General features: G+C 39.5%; 1 protein-coding gene across 1 annotated transcript; it reads right to left on the bottom strand.

Annotated features, from left to right (window-relative positions):
• Window positions 1–17649: 17649 nt before the first annotated feature.
• Window positions 17650–18291, bottom strand: LOC140862882 (uncharacterized). Its single transcript, XM_073265917.1, has 2 exons — window positions 18094–18291; window positions 17650–18000 (listed from the first exon to the last, which is right to left on the bottom strand). The coding sequence occupies exons 1-2, from the start codon at window positions 18289–18291 to the stop codon at window positions 17650–17652; spliced, it is 549 nt and encodes a 182-aa protein (XP_073122018.1).
• Window positions 18292–19661: the final 1370 nt, after the last annotated feature.

Raw genomic sequence — 19661 nt, forward strand, 5'->3', positions numbered from 1 at the left:
ATTTCAGTCAATTAAACCTACAACTCTGAGGAGTTCTGAGAAAGAGTTTGGGTGTTAAAGCTGATTAGAAGAGATAGATCAGTTGTTTGATTATTTAGACTACACCGACGAACGACGAATTCAGTTAGTTGTTTACCAACTGCAGGTATTGCGAAAGTTGGTGGATATTGAAGAAGAAAGCCTTAGAGAAACAAGGTTTGTTCGTTTCGTAGAGTTTGTTAAATCCGAGTTTCTGCGACAGACTATAGTACTTGCTTTTACCAATGATTTCACATACTCTAACTGCTCCTAACGATGATGAAGCAGGTAACTATTCGATTCTAGTCTTTCGACTCTTTTGCTGTTAGATATTGATGCAACTTTTCTTCTTGTGGAGAAGTTAGATTGATGCTTCCTCTACTATTGACTATCTGAATTAGTTGTGGTGAATTTAGTTCGAAATTTTGAATTCTGTTTCGATGGGAGTTGATTGTACTGAACAGTACTATATTTCGGTTATCAGTTTTTGATTATATTATCGATGTAGTATATTAACCGAGTACAGGGCAACCGAGATTGATTTCAGATTGTTTCCAGATTCGGATCCGAGATGTTAGACAAGTGGATTTTTCCTCCGGTAAGAATTCCTGAGTTAATAATTCCTTTCTTATTGTTTTTTTATTACCGTTGGTTACAGAAAGGTGCGGCGGATTGTTTGATGTATGTAGGTGATGTCTTCAATCAGCCCGTGTTGGTTGATTTAACAGAGTTGTTGAGTTTGCTGATGTCGTTCTAGTTCAAATTCCAGATTTGACTTCGAGTCGAGAGGATGAGTTCAACATTAATTTTAGATCAGACATCATCGACTGATAATCTGAAGGAAAGAGGTTTCAGAGATCGAATTCGGAATGAGGGACGACCGATTTGAATTTTTATCTTACAGATTGAATTGGAATTACATCTGCAACGTTTACGAGTCCTTGAACCGAATCTTCCAGAGAGTTGTAGATAAGTTCTTGAGTATTCTTATCGATGAATCTCTTATCCTTCGAAGAGCCGTATTGATATTTTAGATTCTTTAAGAATTGTTCGCAGATTTGCATGTCGATCAATTATGCTATTCTTTTGACGTCTGAATCTTTTTGAGACCGAGTTGTCTTTTACTCGATCTTTTCTCTAAGAAGATGGAATTTTATTGAACACCTCAAGACTGGAACTGTTGTGAATTGATCTGGATCGACGTCCTTATCTGAATTTGAAGATTTTTGGATTTAGCGAATTCTATCGCGAATACTTTAAATAATTCTTATTGTTGAGAAGACGATTACTCAGCAGATTATGTTCTTCTGTTTAGTTTGTATCTTTGAGACCATTTCTTATTGAGTTCGATGAGAGATTGAACAGCACCTCAGTATTATTGACCTTTCGGTGCTTTGCACTCCTTCTTATTGAGAATTGAGACTTATTATGTTTAGAAGAACTCCTTGTTTTATTGAGCATCGAATAAGTTGAAGATGCTCGAGATGCAATGTTAGTTTCCGATTTGAGCCTCTCAGAGATCTTATTGCTCGAGAGATTTAGCATCATTTTATTTGCTTGGAAGATTTCAGTAATCTGTTCTGATCTAGGAAGATAGAAGTTTTGATTGTCACAGCCCGAACTGATTTTGTATTGGGAGAGAGAGTTATAGAGGACGATTTATCTGAATGCGAATTTTATTGTTGTCCGGAGAACTGATGGTAACAGCTAAGATCTTAAGCTGTATGATCTGATCTTATTTTATCTACTTCAGTTGTCTTCTTGGACAGATGATTGTTGCACTTATGATAGAGTCTAGAACAGATGGAACGTTTATCTTGACTCCTTCATTCGTCTTCGGACCAGAGTTGATTGAGAACTCTTTGGGATCTGATTCGACCTTTCAGAATCTGATGAAGATAGATCTGATCTGAGTATAATCTAAGATGCAGAATTTTTATTGATGCCTTATTAGCGAATAACTTTTGTGGTGCCAGATGTTTCGGTTTGAGACAGAGTATAAGGAGATTGGCTCTTTGAAGTTTATTTAGAGTTCTTCCAGATGATCGGAAGATGTTTGATGAATTGAGGAATCAGATCGAATAGAGGATGAGGAAGCATGAAGTTCGAAGTATGGATTCTGATGTCTTGAACTGTCAGCAGTCAGAGAGAAAACAATCCAAATTTTTGTTGTACAGTCTATTTTGATTCGGAATGGAATTGGGATCACAATTCGATGATTTTTTAGCAAGGATACTTTGTGAGTCCGAGATGAGATATTATCTGAATATCGTTGATTGAGTAATGGAATCTTTCATTAAGAATTCTCGATTCTAAGAATTATTTATTTATTCTGTTGAATGACTGTTGTTACAGAATAGTATGAACGAACTCTCAAAACTTTACAGTTGATGTATTGAATTGTAACATGTACTGATTGATGTGCCATTGGTTATTGAACGACTGAAGTTGTTCGGATTGAACTTCTAGATTGGTCCCGATTGTCAGAACGAGTTCGACACTGATTGGGGATCCGAATTTTATCTTCAGGGAGTTCGTGAAGAGAACTTTCTCAGAATCGTTTGCGAAATGAAGTAAGGCCGTTTTAAACTTTGAACAGGCCATTTGATTTGAATAATAATCCTGTATTGATGAATAATTTTCTGTTGACCGAATCTCTCAGAAGTATTAGTTGAAATTAGGAATTCTTATTGATGAATTTCTTGCTTTCGGGCTTTGAGAATTGTACTGATCGTACAGAGTTTTCGAAAATCTTTTCAGAATTGTACGCCGATCAGTTGTATACTAATCTCGATGTTTGAAATTTTGAGCGGACCGAATGAATTTCTTTGATCTTATTATCTGATGATGGAATTTCTGATTATCTGTTCTCTTGTATTCTGATTTTCAGTGCTGATGATCTTTCAGTGCTCGGATTCCTTCTTATTGAGATTTTGGAATTATTCTTATTTCAATCGGCAGCCAGTTTTGATTGATTGATGAAATCCGCTACAGTTTTCTGTACAGAATGAATTTGATGAAGAACAGAGAATTGATATCTTGTGAGGCCTCGATTCTAATCATCTAATCTCAGAATAAACAATAATTACGCATACAAGATCTAAGATTAAAAGCAAAGTTTTTTTTTTACACAGGGTAACGCGCGGGCGCGCCACCCGAGGCGTGGGCGCGCATACAGCCCTGCTCGGGCCTCCAAGAAAGGGAGCAGAACGCGCGGGCGCTCCTCACCAGGCGCGGGCGCGCATGGCCTGCTGTTTTAGCTCAAAATAAGGCTCCAAAAGTGCAATCCAACACCCGGAAAGGCTCCGACATGATCCAACTAACACTTTTTCAACAACGAAGTATTCAATTACAAGAAAGAGTAGAACATGCATCAATTCTAAGTTTCAAAATCCAAAATACAAATCGAGTTCGAATACAAAACATATCAAGTTCGAGTTCTAACATGCTCCAATCTTAAACTAGATAAACATGCTAATTCGACTTCTAAACCGAGTCTCACTTCTACTACTTGCCCTCGAAGCTAACCATGCCTCTTCTGACTTGTTCCTGCCCCACCTGTTGCCAAGTACACATACAAAACAAAGCAACAGCCGGATAACCGGTGAGAACGACATTCCCAGTAAAAGCAACATAACAAGTAATACAAGTAACAAACATGCTTTCAATACAATAACGAAATCAATAACATCGTAATGAATGCATGACTTTAAACAGGGATATTAAATCTGATAACGAGGGATTGCAGCTGTGCCTTTGGGATCCCGAGGGTAAGATCATATAACAACTCACCGACTCTCCCAATCGAGGTGGTGCCACGTATCTCACTCCTCTAGACTTTGAGCAACTATAATGAGTATGCTAGCACCAGACGAAACGAATACAACCTGGGCCACTCAATCATAGTTCCCAAACGTATAAACAAAAAGGGCGGTTCTGCCCGCTGAAAACAAGATTGGCTCAAGATGAATGCATAACAGAAACATAAAACATAAGCCAAAACAATCAAACAAAACACATGTTCCTCATACTAGAACAAGTGTAGATGCAAGTACGTGATTTCAAAAGGGAAAACTCAAGAACCACAGTCTCGAGTATGCTATCCCGCTGCGATGACTGCTTTTACCTTTCAATGCAGTAGCTCCAACTCTGGATAAGCTACAAAAGAGATTGTATAAACAACTACACAATCTAACAACAACAAGGCAACGGTTCAAGGAAAACTCTTTATACCGTTCTTCGTCCAACTCTCGACGAACAATGCTGCTAACACAGGGCTCGACAAACTCCAACGAATCTGTAAGAATTCAAGAGTTGATCAACAACCATGATCACTCACACGCCAAGACTTCAATCAATACAAAAACGATTCGAAATCCCAAAACTCAAACCGACGGAATAACGACTATAAACTGAACAAACCGGAAATGCAGACAGCAGTTCAATACCGATATCAACTCATATCAATGCCCAAAACAACAATAACAAAGCAAACCCATCAATCTAAAAATCCACATTTTCGAAAATGGTTTCCAAAAATCATAACAAATCCGAACGTCGCTCTAATTCAAAACCGACAGATAATAAACGATCAGAACTCTGTCTAGAACAACATACTCGAATCTCGAACGATTCTAACAACATCCAAAAACTAGAATGTATCCGATCGTAGAAGAACTTACAATATAACAGAGCTCTCACTGCAGTGATCGATAATCTGCCTTCAGAAATAAATTCCAACGGCCGGATCGAGCTCGGGATGAAATCTGGAAGCTTGAAGAATCGATTTCTTCAACAATGGAGGAGGGAGGCGTGAAGAGGAAGGTGATGGAGAAGAGAATGGGTCTAAAAGCCTTATAAATATCTATAAAAACCGAAATTTGCGTTTTAGTCCCTGAAAAATCCAATTTTTGCAAAAAGGACCCTGATCAAAATCAAACCGGCTCAAGAACTCTGTAATCTCTGATTAACTCAAATAAATTCAATTAAGATAAAAACGGGGCGTTACAATTCTCCCCCACTAAGAAGAGATTTCGTCCTTGAATCCACAAGAACCATAACTCATAAGATAGAATAAAGAACTAAAGACATAAGAAGAACTCACGTCATCCGAATAACTCCGGAAATCGCTGTCTCATGTCAGATTCTGTCTCCCAAGTCGCTTCCTCGACGCCGTGACGGCTCCACTGCACTTTCACCAGTGAAATCAACTTGGTTCTGAGTTGCTTTTCTTTCCGATCAAGGATCTGAATCGGTCGCTCAAAATAGCTCAGGGTCTCGTCTAACTCGGCTTCGTCAGGCTGAAGGATATGAGAAATATCTGGTTGATACTTTCGCAGCATAGAGACGTGAAAAACGTCGTGAATACCAGATAAAGATGGAGGAAGTGCAAGTCTGTAGGCAAGATCGCCTATTTTCTCGAGAATTTCGTACGGACCGATGAATCTCGGAGATAACTTTCCTCTCTTACCGAATCTGACGGTGCCTCTGAACGGAGAAATCTTAAGGAATACACGGTCTCCCTGCTCAAAACTCAGAGGTCGACGTCTGACATTCGCATATTCGCCTGTCTATCTTGAGCTGACTTCATTTTGGTCTGAATGATCTTAACCTGCTCTGACATATCTCTAAGCATCTTCGGTCCCAAATCTGGTGACTCGGACAATTCATCCCAAAACAACGGAGATCGGCACTTTCTACCATACAAAGCCTCAAAAGGCGCCATACCGATACTCGCTTGGAAGCTGTTGTTGTAAGAAAACTCGACAAGAGGCAAAGAATCCTGCCAACTAGTGCCAAAGTCTAGCACTACCACTCGCAGCATATCCTCCAACGTCTGGATAGTCCGCTCTGACTGTCCATCTGTCTGAGGATGATAAGCTGTACTTAGATGCAATTGAGTACCAAGTGCCCCCTGAAGACTGTGCCAGAATTGAGAAGTGAATCTAGGATCTCTGTCTGAAACGATCGACTTCGGCACACCATGCAATCTCACAACATTGCTAACATACAACGCAGCCATCTGATCATGACGATACGTCATCCTATACGGAATAAAACACGTAGACTTCGTCAATCGGTCGATCACTACCCAAATAGCATCGCATCCTCGAACGGATCGTGGTAGCTTCGTGACAAAATCCATAGAAATGTGATCCCATTTCCATTCAGGAACAGATAGGCTGTGCAAAAGACCACCTAGTCGCTTCCGCTCTGCTTTCACTTGCTGACAATTCAAACACCGAGATACAAATCTCGCAACATCGTCCTTCATTCTCTTCCACCAGAACTGACTCTTCAGATCGTTGTACATCTTACGACCTCCAAGATGAATGCTAAACCGACTGCAATGAGCCTCTCGGAGAATACGCTGTCTCAACTCCGAAATATCAGCCACAACAATACGATTATTCACGAACAAAACATCATCTCTAACCTGGAATTCAGACTGATGGACCGATCTGACTTTCTCTACTGAAATCTGGATGCTCGGCTCATACTTTTGTGCTTCTCTGATTGCAACAAACAACTCTGGCTCGGCTTGAATAGCAAGCACTCTGATAGTCTCCCTATCTGTTTCAAACTCTAAACCAGAAGTGCAACAATCATCGATCAACTGGGAAACACCCATAGTAGAAAGAGATAAAGAACAAAGCTTTCGGCTCAAGGCATCTGCAACTGCATTAGACTTCCCCGGATAGTACTTGATTTCACAATCAAAATCCTTCAACAGATCTAACCATCTCCTCTGTCTCATATTCAGCTCTGCTTGAGAAAACAAGTACTTAAGACTCTTATGGTCAGAAAAGATCTCGAAAGACTCACCATAAAGATAGTGACGCCAGATCTTCAGAGCAAAGACGATCGCAGCTAGTTCAAGATCATGGACCGGATAACGAGTCTCATGCGGTTTCAGCTGCCTTGATGCATACGCCACCACATGCTTATGCTGCATAAGAACACAACCCAAGCCTTGGTTAGAAGCATCACAATAGACTGTGAACCCTCCAGTACCCTTCGGAATAGAAAGAATTGGAGCACTGGTCAGTCTCCTCTTTAGATCAACAAAGCTAGCCTCACAATCTGGAGTCCAGAAAAAAGGCGCATTCTTCTGAGTCAGCTGGGTAATAGGCTTGGCAATAGACGAGAAACCCTCGATGAAACGACGGTAATAACCAGCTAAACCCATGAAGCTTCGGATCTCAGGTACTGATGTCGATCTAGGCCAATTCATAACCGCTTCGATTTTGCTGGGATCGACAGAAATCCCATCTTCAGAAATAATATGACCGAGAAAGACAACTAGATCTAACCAGAATTCGCATTTCGATAGCTTGGCAAACAACTGCTCAACTCGCAAAATCTGCAAGACGATTCTCAAGTGCTCTACATGGTCAGTACGGTTCTTCGAGTAGATAAGAATATCATAGATGAAAATAATGACGAACTCATCAAAATAACGCTGAAAGATACGGTTCATCAAACCCATAAAAACAGCTGGAGCGTTAGTCAAACCGAACGGCATGACTATAAACTCAAAGTGACCATACCTCGTTCTGAATGTGGTCTTAGGAACATCTTCCTCTCGCAGTCTCAGCTTATGGTAGCCTGACCTCAGATCAATCTTAGAGTAGACAGAAGAACCCTGCAGTTGATCAAACAAGTCATCTATTCGGGGTAAAGGATATCTGTTCTTAACTGTAGCCTGATTCAATTGGCGTTAGTCAATACAGAGCCGCATAGAACCATCCTTCTTCCGAACGAATAGAACAGGAGCACCCCAAGGCGATACACTAGGTCTGATGTATCCCTTGGCAATCAAATCCTCAAGCTGCTCCTTCAACTTTCTCAATTCAACAAGTGCCATATGATAAGGAGCTTTTGAAATAGGTTGAGTACCTGGCACTAAGTCAATGCTGAATTCGACTTCTCGAATGGGTGGCAATCCAGGAACATCTTCCGGAAACACATCAGAAAAATCTCTAACCACTGGTAAGTCAACCAAAGCTGGGCTAGATTTCAGTACATCAACCGCATAAACCAAAAATCCTTCTGCACCTCTCTGTAACAAACGAGTCATAGATAACACTGAAATCAAAGGAATTCTAGATCGAGAACCCTTACCAAAGAATTTCCACTCGTCTGCCATTTCAGGTCTGAACCTGACAACCTTCAGAAAACAATCAACTGTCGCCCTGTACTTGGTTAAAGCATCTATCCCGACAATACAATCAAAATCTGACAGTCCAAGTACAATACAGCCGAATTCTAACAAATTTCCCTCAAAACAAAGTTCACAGTTCCTGACTAGTCGGACAGAAACAATTCCTCCACCCAAAGGTGAAGTAACAGCTACTACAGTAGGCAACAATTCAGTTGGCAAAGCATGCAATAACACATATTTCTCAGAGATAAAGGAATGGGAAGCACCTGTATCTATCAAGACATGAGCAGAATGACCGAAAATCGAACATTTACCTGCTATGACATCGTCAGGTGCTGCCTGAGCCTGATCCTCTGTCAATGCAAAGACTCATGCTTGCTGTCTCGAAGGCTAATTTGCACTAGAGCTACCTTCCTGTCTGTTCTGCTGTTGCTGGGGTTGGAAAGAGTGCACTGCATATGACTGCCTCTCCGGCTGAGCTGCAGGTCTAGACAAACTCCCACTCTGAGCTCTATCTCTATTACGTTGAGGGCACACTTTAGAGAAGTGTCCCGGTTGCTGACATGTGTTACAATTGCCGAAAACTCCCACACACTGATCCGGTGAGTGTCTTCCTCCACACTTGCTGCAATACAAGGATGATGACCCAGAACTCGGTCCTGAACCGAATTACTTCGAACCACTGGAACTGGACGAACTGTTCCCCTGTCTCTTGAACTGTTTACCTCTTGCCTTGTACTGATCCTTTCTGTTTCCCCCACTGTTTCCACCTTCATACCTCTACTGCTGGTTCTGATGTTGAGGTGGCTGATTCTGGTACTGAGATGGTTGGTTCTGATACTGCCTCTGCTGCTGAGGTGCCCCCTGATTACCTCTTTGCCTCCACAAGCCTGCTTCTGCTCCCTTTGCGTAATTCATGGCATCCGCAAAGTTGCTAGGCCTGTGGGTGTTAACCAACGTGAAGACATCAAGGTTCAACCCATTGATGAACTGATCTGCCTTAGCTTCTTCATCTCCGGCAATTAGCGGTGCAAAATGCAACAGACTATCGAACTTAGCCACGTACTCTTCAATTTTCAGATTCCCTTGCCTCAGATTTGCAAACTCTGCTCCCTTATCCTTACGATACGAGATAGGGAAAAACCGCCTATAAAACTCAGATTTAAAAAGAGTCCAAGTAACCTCTGTACCTCTACTCTCAATTTCTTTCTTTGTCATGATCCACCAGCTCTTAGCACCACCACGCAGCTGATGAATTACTAACCTGATTCGGCGGTCATCTGTGTAGTCAATGGAATCAAACAACTGATCCATATCATCCAACCAACTCTCACAGTCAACTGGATTTTTTGAACCCATCAACAATGGCGGATTGAACGACTGAAACCTCTTCAGCAAGGTTTCCATAGGAGTCGCTGAAGCATCCAACTGATCAACCTCAGTGCTAGCTTGCTCAGTCGCAGGGATAACTGGTGGTGTGTTTCTGTTTATCACTCGAAGAGGACCCATCTGATAATCAAAGGTTAGCACACGAGATATCTCAATTGCTACCGTCAGTACCCTTACAACCGCTTGGAATACCGAATACCAGTTGAGAACAGAAATAGTTATATCTCAAGTAGATCATGCTTTATTAATTTAAATCACACAACCATGTAATTCAAATAATGCTCAAACAATAAAGCATGCTCGCATGGAATTAAGTACACAATTAAATAATTCAAACACATGCGAGGAGTCATTGCACACAGACTCAATCTACCCCGCTCACTCTAGTTCGACCAAGAATCTTAATGGCTTTGATACCACTTAATGTGAGGCCTCGATTCTAATCATCTAATCTCAGAATAAACAATACTTACGCATACAAGATCTAAGATTAAAAGCAAAGTTGTTTTTTTTTTACACAGGGTAACGTGCGGGCACGCCACCCGAGGTGCGGGCGCGCATACAGCCCTGCCCGGGCCTCCGAGAAAGGGAGCAGAACGCGCGGGCGCTCCTCACCAGGCGCGGGCGCGCATGGCCTACCGTTTTAGCTCAAAATAAGGCTCCAAAAGTGCAATCCAACACCCGGAAAGGCTCCAACATGATCCAACTAACACTTTTTCAACAACGAAGTATTCAATTACAAGAACGAGTAGAACATGCATCAATTCTAAGTTTCAAAATCCAAAATATAAATTGAGTTCGAATACAAAACATATCAAGTTCGAGTTCTAACATGCTCCAATCTTAAACTAGATAAACATGCTAATTCGACTTCTAAACCGAGTCTCACTTCTACTACTTGCCCTCGAAGCTAACCATGCCTCTTCTGACTTGTTCCTGCCCCACCTGTTGCCAAGTATACATACAAAACAAAGAAACAGCCGGATAACCGGTGAGAACGACATTCCCAGTAAAAGCAACATAACAAGTAATACAAGTAACAAACATGCTTTCAATACAATAACGAAATCAATAACATCGTAATGAATGCATGTCTTTAAACAGGGATATTAAATCTGATAACGAGGGATTGCAGCTGTGCCTTTGGGATCCCGAGGGTAAGATCACGTAACAACTCACCGACTCTCCCAATCGAGGTGGTGCCACGTATCTCACTCCTCTATACTTTGAGCAACTATAATGAGTATGCTATCACCAGACAAAACGACTACAACCTGGGCCACTCAATCATAGTTCCTAAACGTCTAAACAAAAAGGGCGGTTCTGCCCGCTGAAAACAAGATTGGCTCAAGATGAATGCATAACAAAAACATAAAACATAAGCCAAAACAATCAAACAAAACACAAGTTCCTCATGCTAGAACAAGTGTAGATGCAAGTACGTGATTTCAAAAGGGAAAACTCAAGAACCACAGTCCCGAGTATGCTATCCCGCTGCGATGACTGCTTTTACCTTTCAATGCAGTAGCTCCAACTCTCGATAAGCTACAAAAGAGATTGTATAAACAACTACACAATCTAACAACAACAAGGCAACGGTTCAAGGAAAACTCTTTATACCGTTCTTCGTCCAACTCTCGACGAACAATGCTGCTAACACAGGGCTCGACAAACTCCAACGAATCTGTAAGAATCCAAGAGTTGATCAACAACCACGATCACTCACACGCCAAGACTTCAATCAATACAAAAACGATTCGAAAACCCAAAACTCAAACCGACGGCATAACGGCTATAAACTGAACAAACCAGAAATGCAGACAGCAGTTCAATACCGATATCAACTCATATCAATGCCCAAAACAAAAATAACAAAGCAAACCCATCAATCTAAAAATCCACATTTTCGAAAATGGTTTCCAAAAATCATAACAAATCCGAACGTCGCTCTAATTCAAAACCGACAGATAATAAACGATCAGAACTCTGTCTAGAACAACATACTCGAATCTCGAACGATTCTAACAACATCCAAAAACTAGAATGTATCCGATCGTAGAAGAACTTACAATATAACAGAGCTCTCACTGCAGTGATCGATAATCTGCCTTCAGAAATAAATTCCAATGGCCGGATCGAGCTCGGGATGAAATCTGGAAGCTTGAAGAATCGATTTCTTCAAAAATGGAGGAGGGAGGTGTGAAGAGGAAGGTGATGGAGAAGAGAATGGGTCCAAAAGCCTTATAAATATCTATAAAAACCGATAATTGCGTTTTAGTCCCTAAAAAATCCAATTTTTGCAAAAAGGACCCTGATCAAAATCAAACCGGCTCGAGAACTCTGTAATCTCTGATTAACTCAAATAAATTCAATTAATATAAAAACGGGGCGTTACATATCTTTTCAGAGGTTGTCAGATGTCTTAAATTGCCGAAGTCTGTCGGTCTAGACAGAGGTCCTTGATGTAATTGTTCTTTCGGCTTAGACTTAAAAGAGACTTTTTATTGTTGATTCAACTATTTTTGATTTGATACCCTCAGAACGACGTACAGCCAGATCAGTTGAATCGAACTTTTTAGGAATTTCCATGAGTTGTAGTGCTCGACTTAGCACTAGTTGGCATAATTCTTGATTCTTGTGAAAAACTTCGTACAATGATAGCGATCAGTTGATTATTGAAAGCACTTTCTAGAAGTTGAACGAGGAGAGATGAAGATCTCCTTCCTTTTTGTTATGTAAATTTTGTGTCACAGGAGTTAGAATGAAAGAATATTCGAATTGTGACTGAAATTAGAAGGATTTTCTGACGATGATGAGTTGACGTTTGATAGACGGATGGAATGTTGATGAATTAATCGACTAGAGTTTCTGACTTTATCTATTTGTTGAGATACCGAATTGATTGAGATGATCGATTCAGAGTTTGATTAGAAACAGATTCTGGACTTAGTTCCGAGATGTAAATTCTTATTGCAGTCCTTTGATTCTAGCCTCGACCTTGTGATAGAATCGTGATTGATTTCGAGGACGAAATCGATTTTTAGAGGGGGAGAATTGTAACTCCCCAAAATTATCTTAATGGACATTATTTGAGATAATCAGAGACTTTAGAAGTCGAGGGCTGATTTGATTTTGATCAGGGACTAGAATGCAATTTTCAAAATTTTCAAAGTCTAAAACGCAATTATTGGATTTATTAGATATTTATAAGTGTTGTTGACTTTCTAATCAATCCATATTCATCCCCTTCAACGTGATCCTCCATGGAAACCTCCCCTTTGTGATTTCAAGCTTTGGGATTTCCTTTTTAGCTCGATCCGTCCGTTGGAAATTGATCTGAAGTTGATATCTGCAATCACAGCGACGAGTGCTCCGTTTGGAAGTAAGTTTATCTTATTTCTGAGAGGTTTGAAATTTTGGATGTCTTTAGAATTGATTTATATTCGGAGAGGATGATTATGAGATAGATGTGATAGTATATCTAAGACGGTTCGAAGAAATAACGATGATTGGATTTGTTATGAATTTTCTTTTGAATTTTGAATTTGGGGATTTTGAGATGTGTTGGGATTGATTGGGGATGGATGTTTGTTGATTGGAATGAGTTTATTTGATTGATATTATGATGTCTGCATTTCGGGTTTGTCAGAATAAAGTTATGCCGTCAGTTTGAGTTTTGAATATCGTTTCGATGTTTTGATCGTATCGAGTTTGATTGAGCTTTTGATGTCGATATTGATCCTTATGACTTCTTCTGTTAGATTGAAGTGAAGTCAACAGAGTTGCGAGATAGCAGCTTTGGCCAGTTGGAAGATTGAAGTCGGTACAGTATCGATTTTCTTATTTATCGATTGAAGAAGTTGATTGAGTTTCGAATGAATTTGATTGGATATTGATTATTATCCTTATTTTTGATTTTTCAGATTGAAGTACCTTCGAAGCGAATAAGGAAAAAGACGACTTAGACTTGAATGTAACGATTAACTCGAAGTAGACTTGATTCAAGTGTTCCAAAGAAATCACATACTTGCATGATTGAATGTTTATTTGAAATCATGATTGAATGCTTATTTGAATTGGTTATTGAATTTATGATTGAATGCATGAGATGACATATGCATTCATATTGAGCCGAATTGATTATTCATTTTGAATTAGACGATCTAGAAATTGTAGTCGAGTGACTTGGTAGGCGATTTACTACTTCGTTCTTTAACTCACTATAATGCTCTGGAGTCTAGAGGATTAAAATATGCCTCATCCACCTCGAGAGGAAAGTCGGTGTGATTGTAGGATGTTTTAACCTCGGGATCCCAAATCGAAAAAATAAAGAAAGAAAAATTCCATTTGATTATCTGATTCTGATAATCCAGAAGTTTTAAAGACATGCATATCATTTTAATTCAGTACTTGAATTGATCTTGATGTGATAGATATTTGGAATTTCATACATGTATTGACGTGATTTATATCTGAAGTTGATATATAAGATGGATTTGTTGTGTATCATGATTGATATGTTTGATTGATACTGCATGATAGTCTCTTTTACTGGGAATATCAATTCTCACCGGATTATCCGGCTATTGTCTTTGTTTGTATGTGTACTTGGCAACATGTGGGGCATGTCCGAGTCAGAGGCAGCATGACTAGGTGGTTGAGATGATAGAAGTGAGGCTTTGATGTTTAGGAGTGGTTTACGTTTTCGAACTCCTTTTAGTATATTGTCTAAGTTCGAACTAGAATGAAAGCATGCTTGATATATTTTGAAGAATTGTATGAACTTAGATTTGAATACTTATATATCATGTTGAACGGAATTTATCTTATTGTCGAATCGATTGAGTTGAGATTGGATTGAAATAAAGAAATTAACCAGATTATTTTTCTGGTGCAGAGTGTCTCGCTCGATCGCGGAATCTTACCGATCGAGCGAGCACCCCTATACAAAGGCAGAAGGTTGAATTTTGTTGGCCGATCGATCGGCAAAACTTCACCGATCGAGCGGGCGTCCCGATTTTTCTGGGCAGTGGCTTGTTATATTATGGCCGCTCGATCGGTAAGAATTAACCGATCGAGCGGGCACTGTTCACTTTATTTTAAATTTTTTTTTATTGTTTTCCATTTTTATTCTTACTTTGATTTTAGTATGGATTATTACTAATTAGATGATTAAAATCGCGGCCTTACACTAAGAGAGCGACTCCGCGAGGTACTCGTATATTCTCCTATCCACTATAGCGTCTACTCCACCGTCGTGGTCGCTCCTAGTGATAGTAAAACTAGGGGCTGAGTGTCCCCAGACACGAATCCATAAGGAGTAACTCATCACCGATGGAAACTGTCATGACTCACATCATACCAGATGCAGTCCGGTGTAAAACATAAATGTGCTAAAGCAGTAAAATATGGTAAAACATATAGCACATACTCATGCAACGTATAAGCATATATATATATCATTCCGGCTATCTCGTCATTACTTACGTACCTCTAACACTGTAGGAAAATCCTATCACCACTGGTCTAGATCCCACGCCTACAAGTCCACACTAAGGTGTCTACAATGCAAACATCCATGCATCATTAAATAAGCTCTAAAAGCCTTAACTAAGTTATTCCATATTCCTAAATTTTTAGGAGAACAAAGCTATACCTGCGTCCGTAGTCAGCCCTTTGCTGCCGCTTGCCTCAAAACTAGGCCCCAGCTCCGCTACGATGCCTGGATCGCTATGCCGCTTCCGGATTCCACATAGGACGCCTAGATCTCCCTAGATCTGAGTTAGAAAGCCTAGCAATCGAGAGAAAAGAGAGGATAGGTGTGAGTGAAATGAGCTCTCGGAGCCTCTATTTATAGGAAACGTTTGGGCCGTCCGAACCCAGTTTGGAGACTCTGAGCACAATCGGATTGTCCGATCCTGACTTTGGGCCGTCCAATGTTCCATCTACATGTAAGACATGACGTTACCTTGCTGACGTAATTGATGACGTAAGCCCTATCCATGTTCGGATCCTCCAAACTTGCCGATGGACCGTCCGAACACGATCGTAGCCTGCGAACTTTACTTCGGATCAGCCGAACGTCTTCGGATCCTTCGGTCTTCTCCTCGGGCCATCCAAAAATTAGGAATATTAATTATGATTAATTACTTAATCACTTTATTGGGTTACGGGTCACTACAAGTACTCAAACAAATATTTATAAATTCGTTGTTCCATTGAACCAAGGTTTTGGGATCTCCAATTCTCAAGGTTGGGTTACCACTATAAATATTTTAATTTGTGGATTTTAAGCTCATTCCTCTAATTAGTTTGTACATTTTATCTCTATTTATACTTTTTGTAAGCGGATCCGCAAGGTTTTCCTTTGACTTCACATAGTCAATCGAAATAACCCCATTCGAGATCAATTGTCTTATGGTATTGTGTCTCCGAAGAATATGTCGAGATTTACCATTGTACATATTACTTTGTGTTATTCCTATTGCTGACTGAATGTCACAATGAATAATAATGGAAGACACCGGTTTATTCCAACAAGGAATATCTTTTAGAAAATTTCGAAGCCACTCGGCTTCTTCTCCAGATTTATCTAAAGCAATGAACTCGGACTCCATAGTCGACCGAGCTATACAAGTTTGTTTAGAGGATCTCCATGTTTTTATTTGTTTTGGCTTAGGTACTTATACTTTAGACAAACACCCCCACACTTTGAGGTATTGGTAAGAAGGTTTACGACATTTCCACTGTTCATAAGATGTTTCATCTTTCCCTTTGATTGATATCCTGTTTAGAATGTGAGTTTCTGAGAGAATTGCTTCACCCCACATATTTTTAGGTAAGCCAGAATTTATTAACAACACGTTCATCATATCTTTTAAAGTTATATTCGTGCGTTCTACAAAGCCATTGGATTGAGGTAAGTAAGGGGTTGTCGTTTGATGAATGATGCCCGAAGTTGAGCAAAATTCTTCAAAAGAAGCCACATACTCTCCACCTCGATCACTTCAAATCATTTTAATCTTTGAATTTTGTTGATTTTCAATCTCAGCCTTATATTTCTTGAAACCTTCGACTGCTTCATCTATGCTTTTCAATAAATATACATAAAAAAATCTGGTGCAATCATCAATGAATGTTATAAAGTACTTATTTCCACATCGTGTTTGTACCATTTTTAAATCACAAACATCAGTGTGTATTAATTCGAGTGGCGTAGTACTTCTCGTGACAAAATGAAATGTAGATTTAACCATTTTTGCTTCAACACAAATCTCACACTTATGTTGTGGATTTCTTTTAAACATAGGTATTACATTTAAAAATTTGCAAGTTTTTGCAACGTGTTGAAGTTAACATGTCCTAGACGTTCATGCCATAAATCATAACTTTCAGAAAAGTAAGCAGAACCAACAATTTTATTCTTCGCCTCAGGGCGGATAACATTCAGTACATTCAACTTAAAGAGACCAATATATTGGTACCCTTTACCAACAAATACACCATATTTAGTTAATACAAACTTTTCAAATTCAAACACCAATCTAAATCATGCCTTGATCAAAAGAGAGCCCGAAACTATGTTCTTTTGAATGTCCGGCTCATGCAGCAAATTCTTAAGTGTCACTTCTTTTACCGAGGTCATTTTCAACACCACGTTTCCTACTCCAACAACCTCAAATGTTATGGAGTTTCCCATTAACAGCTTTCGATCCCCAACGGTGGCATAGGTGAAATACATATCGTTTTCGGCACAAATGTGGCTCGTAGAGCCGGTATCAATCCATCATCCTCTTGGATCATCCACCATGTTGGTCTCACAAATAACAGCACTAAGATCAATATCAGAATCGCTAAAGGCACATAACTTTGTTCAACCATGTTTGTTTGATTTAGTTTCTGATTTGTGTTGTTTTTCTTTGGAAGTCGACAGTCCCTTGCCATATGATTTGGTTTGCCACAGTTGTAGCAACTTCCCTGTAATTTCTTCGTTTTCCCCTTTTACTTTCCATCATGCGGATGCTTCCTCTTGTGACTCGTACTAGATTTCGCCAGATTTTCTTTGGTCTCTGTTTCCATCATTTTTTATGTGACTTTGCCTCGATATTTCTGTTGTCCTCCTCGATGCGAAGTCTCACAATCAGATCTTCAAGTTTCAACTCCTTACGTTTGTGTTTAAGGTAGTTCTTGAAATCTTTCCACAGCAGAGGAAACTTCTCAATGATAGACGCGACTTGGAATGGTTCATTGATTTCCATCCCTTTGGCCAACAAGTCATGCAAGATAATCTGTATCTCTTGCACTTGACTCATCACAGTTTTTGAGTCTATCATCTTGAAATCCAGAAATTTGCCAACCACAAATTTCTTTATGCAGGCATCTTCAGTTTTGTATTCCTTCTCCAAGAAATCCCAGAGTTCCTTGGCCGTCTTCACAGAGGATTAAACACTATAAAGAGTGTCATCAAGGCCATTCAAGATGTATTTTTTGCACAGGAAATCGATGTGGTTCCATGAATCAACTGCGGTCCTCCTTTGGGTGTCAGAATCGCCTTCAACAACGACAAGGGGATCCTCCTTGAGAAATCTTGACGGATTGAGTGTGTTCAGATAGAAGAGCATCTTCTGCTGCCAACGTTTGAAGTCGGCACCAGAAAACTTTGGCCGCTTTTCTCCATGTGCGGGGGCGGAAGAGAGCGGAGTGAATGAAACGGTAGGCATCTTCAGAATCCGAGAAATACAAAATTTTGTCTTGCGATTGTTATAAGGATAGTATTTTGAATTCTAAACACAATAGCACTAACAACAACAACAACAATTCGAGGTGAGATAATCTCTCTATCCGCAAGAATAAGTTGCCTGTTAAAAGTACTTAAACATTGCGGCAATCGTCTCTAAGATACAACGAATTTACAATAAAGATATAGCAGCACAACAAATATCTCGATCTTCGTCGAATGAAAATATGTGTCAACTTGACTTTTGTGAGAGAGAGGGAAGAATTTGCAGAGAGATCTGAAGTATCACATTATCAGATGTTACCGATTAGTTTCTCTACGTTATAACAGTCTATATATATATACTATGACTTCAAAGAACACGTTTTATGGCTTAAAGATGCAATACATGACAGAAAAAGCCCAGAAAGAGTCGTGACTTTTTGGACTGCAGGCAGCGCGCTCGAGCGGTAAAATTTAACCGCTCGGGCGCCCAAATTTTGCCAAAATTTCTATCCTGCTTATTTGACGATGCGCCCACCGCTTGGGAGCACACAAAAAAATAATAATAAATATTATTTTTAATTAAATTATATCCAAAAATAATAATAGGATCATATGACCTCGCCTCGCCACGCCGGCCAGCCGGCCGCGCGCGTGTTTGTTGCATCGATTAGTGTATTTCCCCTTTATAAAACATCGGTGCCATAAGGACCCAATCCCATAATCCAAAGTTGGATTATATACGATGAGCAATACATTGGAGTTGTTCCAATGTGGGACAAATTTTTCTAAAATTTATTTCACCAAATTCAAATTTTGCAACACTTGGGACAAGCATTTCAAGCCCATTTTCAAGCCATTTATTCCAACAATTCATTCAATATTTTTTCCAACATAAAATCCAAATGGCCGGGGAAGATAGTACATAAAAAAATTAGTGAAATAACATACACGAACAATTAAGCCCCGGTAATAAGCCCAATAATAGGTTGATGTTGTTGTTATTATATTATTATTATTATTTATAATTGTTGTTATTAGAGAAATGATATCAAAATTATGGGCTCTTGAAAAATGAAATTAAAACAAAATATCTCTAGTCAACTCAATATCAACATTTCTTCTGCAAGAGAAAGAAGCTCCAAAATAAAAAAAATAAATCACTCACAAAACACAATTATGATTATTAATTTCCTATTATGTAGTATATTGAACAACATGAGTAAGGCAAACAAACTATGATTAGAGCAAAATTCAAAGGGAAAATGAAAACTTGAAACAATCCTGAAAATAAACTACTGAAGCAATTAGTCTTGTTAAACATGTGAATACCAAGTGATGAACGTAAGATGATGCAACTTCGTAATAAAT

This window comes from Henckelia pumila, chromosome 4, assembly GCF_033568475.1.
Source record: "Henckelia pumila isolate YLH828 chromosome 4, ASM3356847v2, whole genome shotgun sequence".
Taxonomy (NCBI): domain Eukaryota; kingdom Viridiplantae; phylum Streptophyta; class Magnoliopsida; order Lamiales; family Gesneriaceae; genus Henckelia; species Henckelia pumila.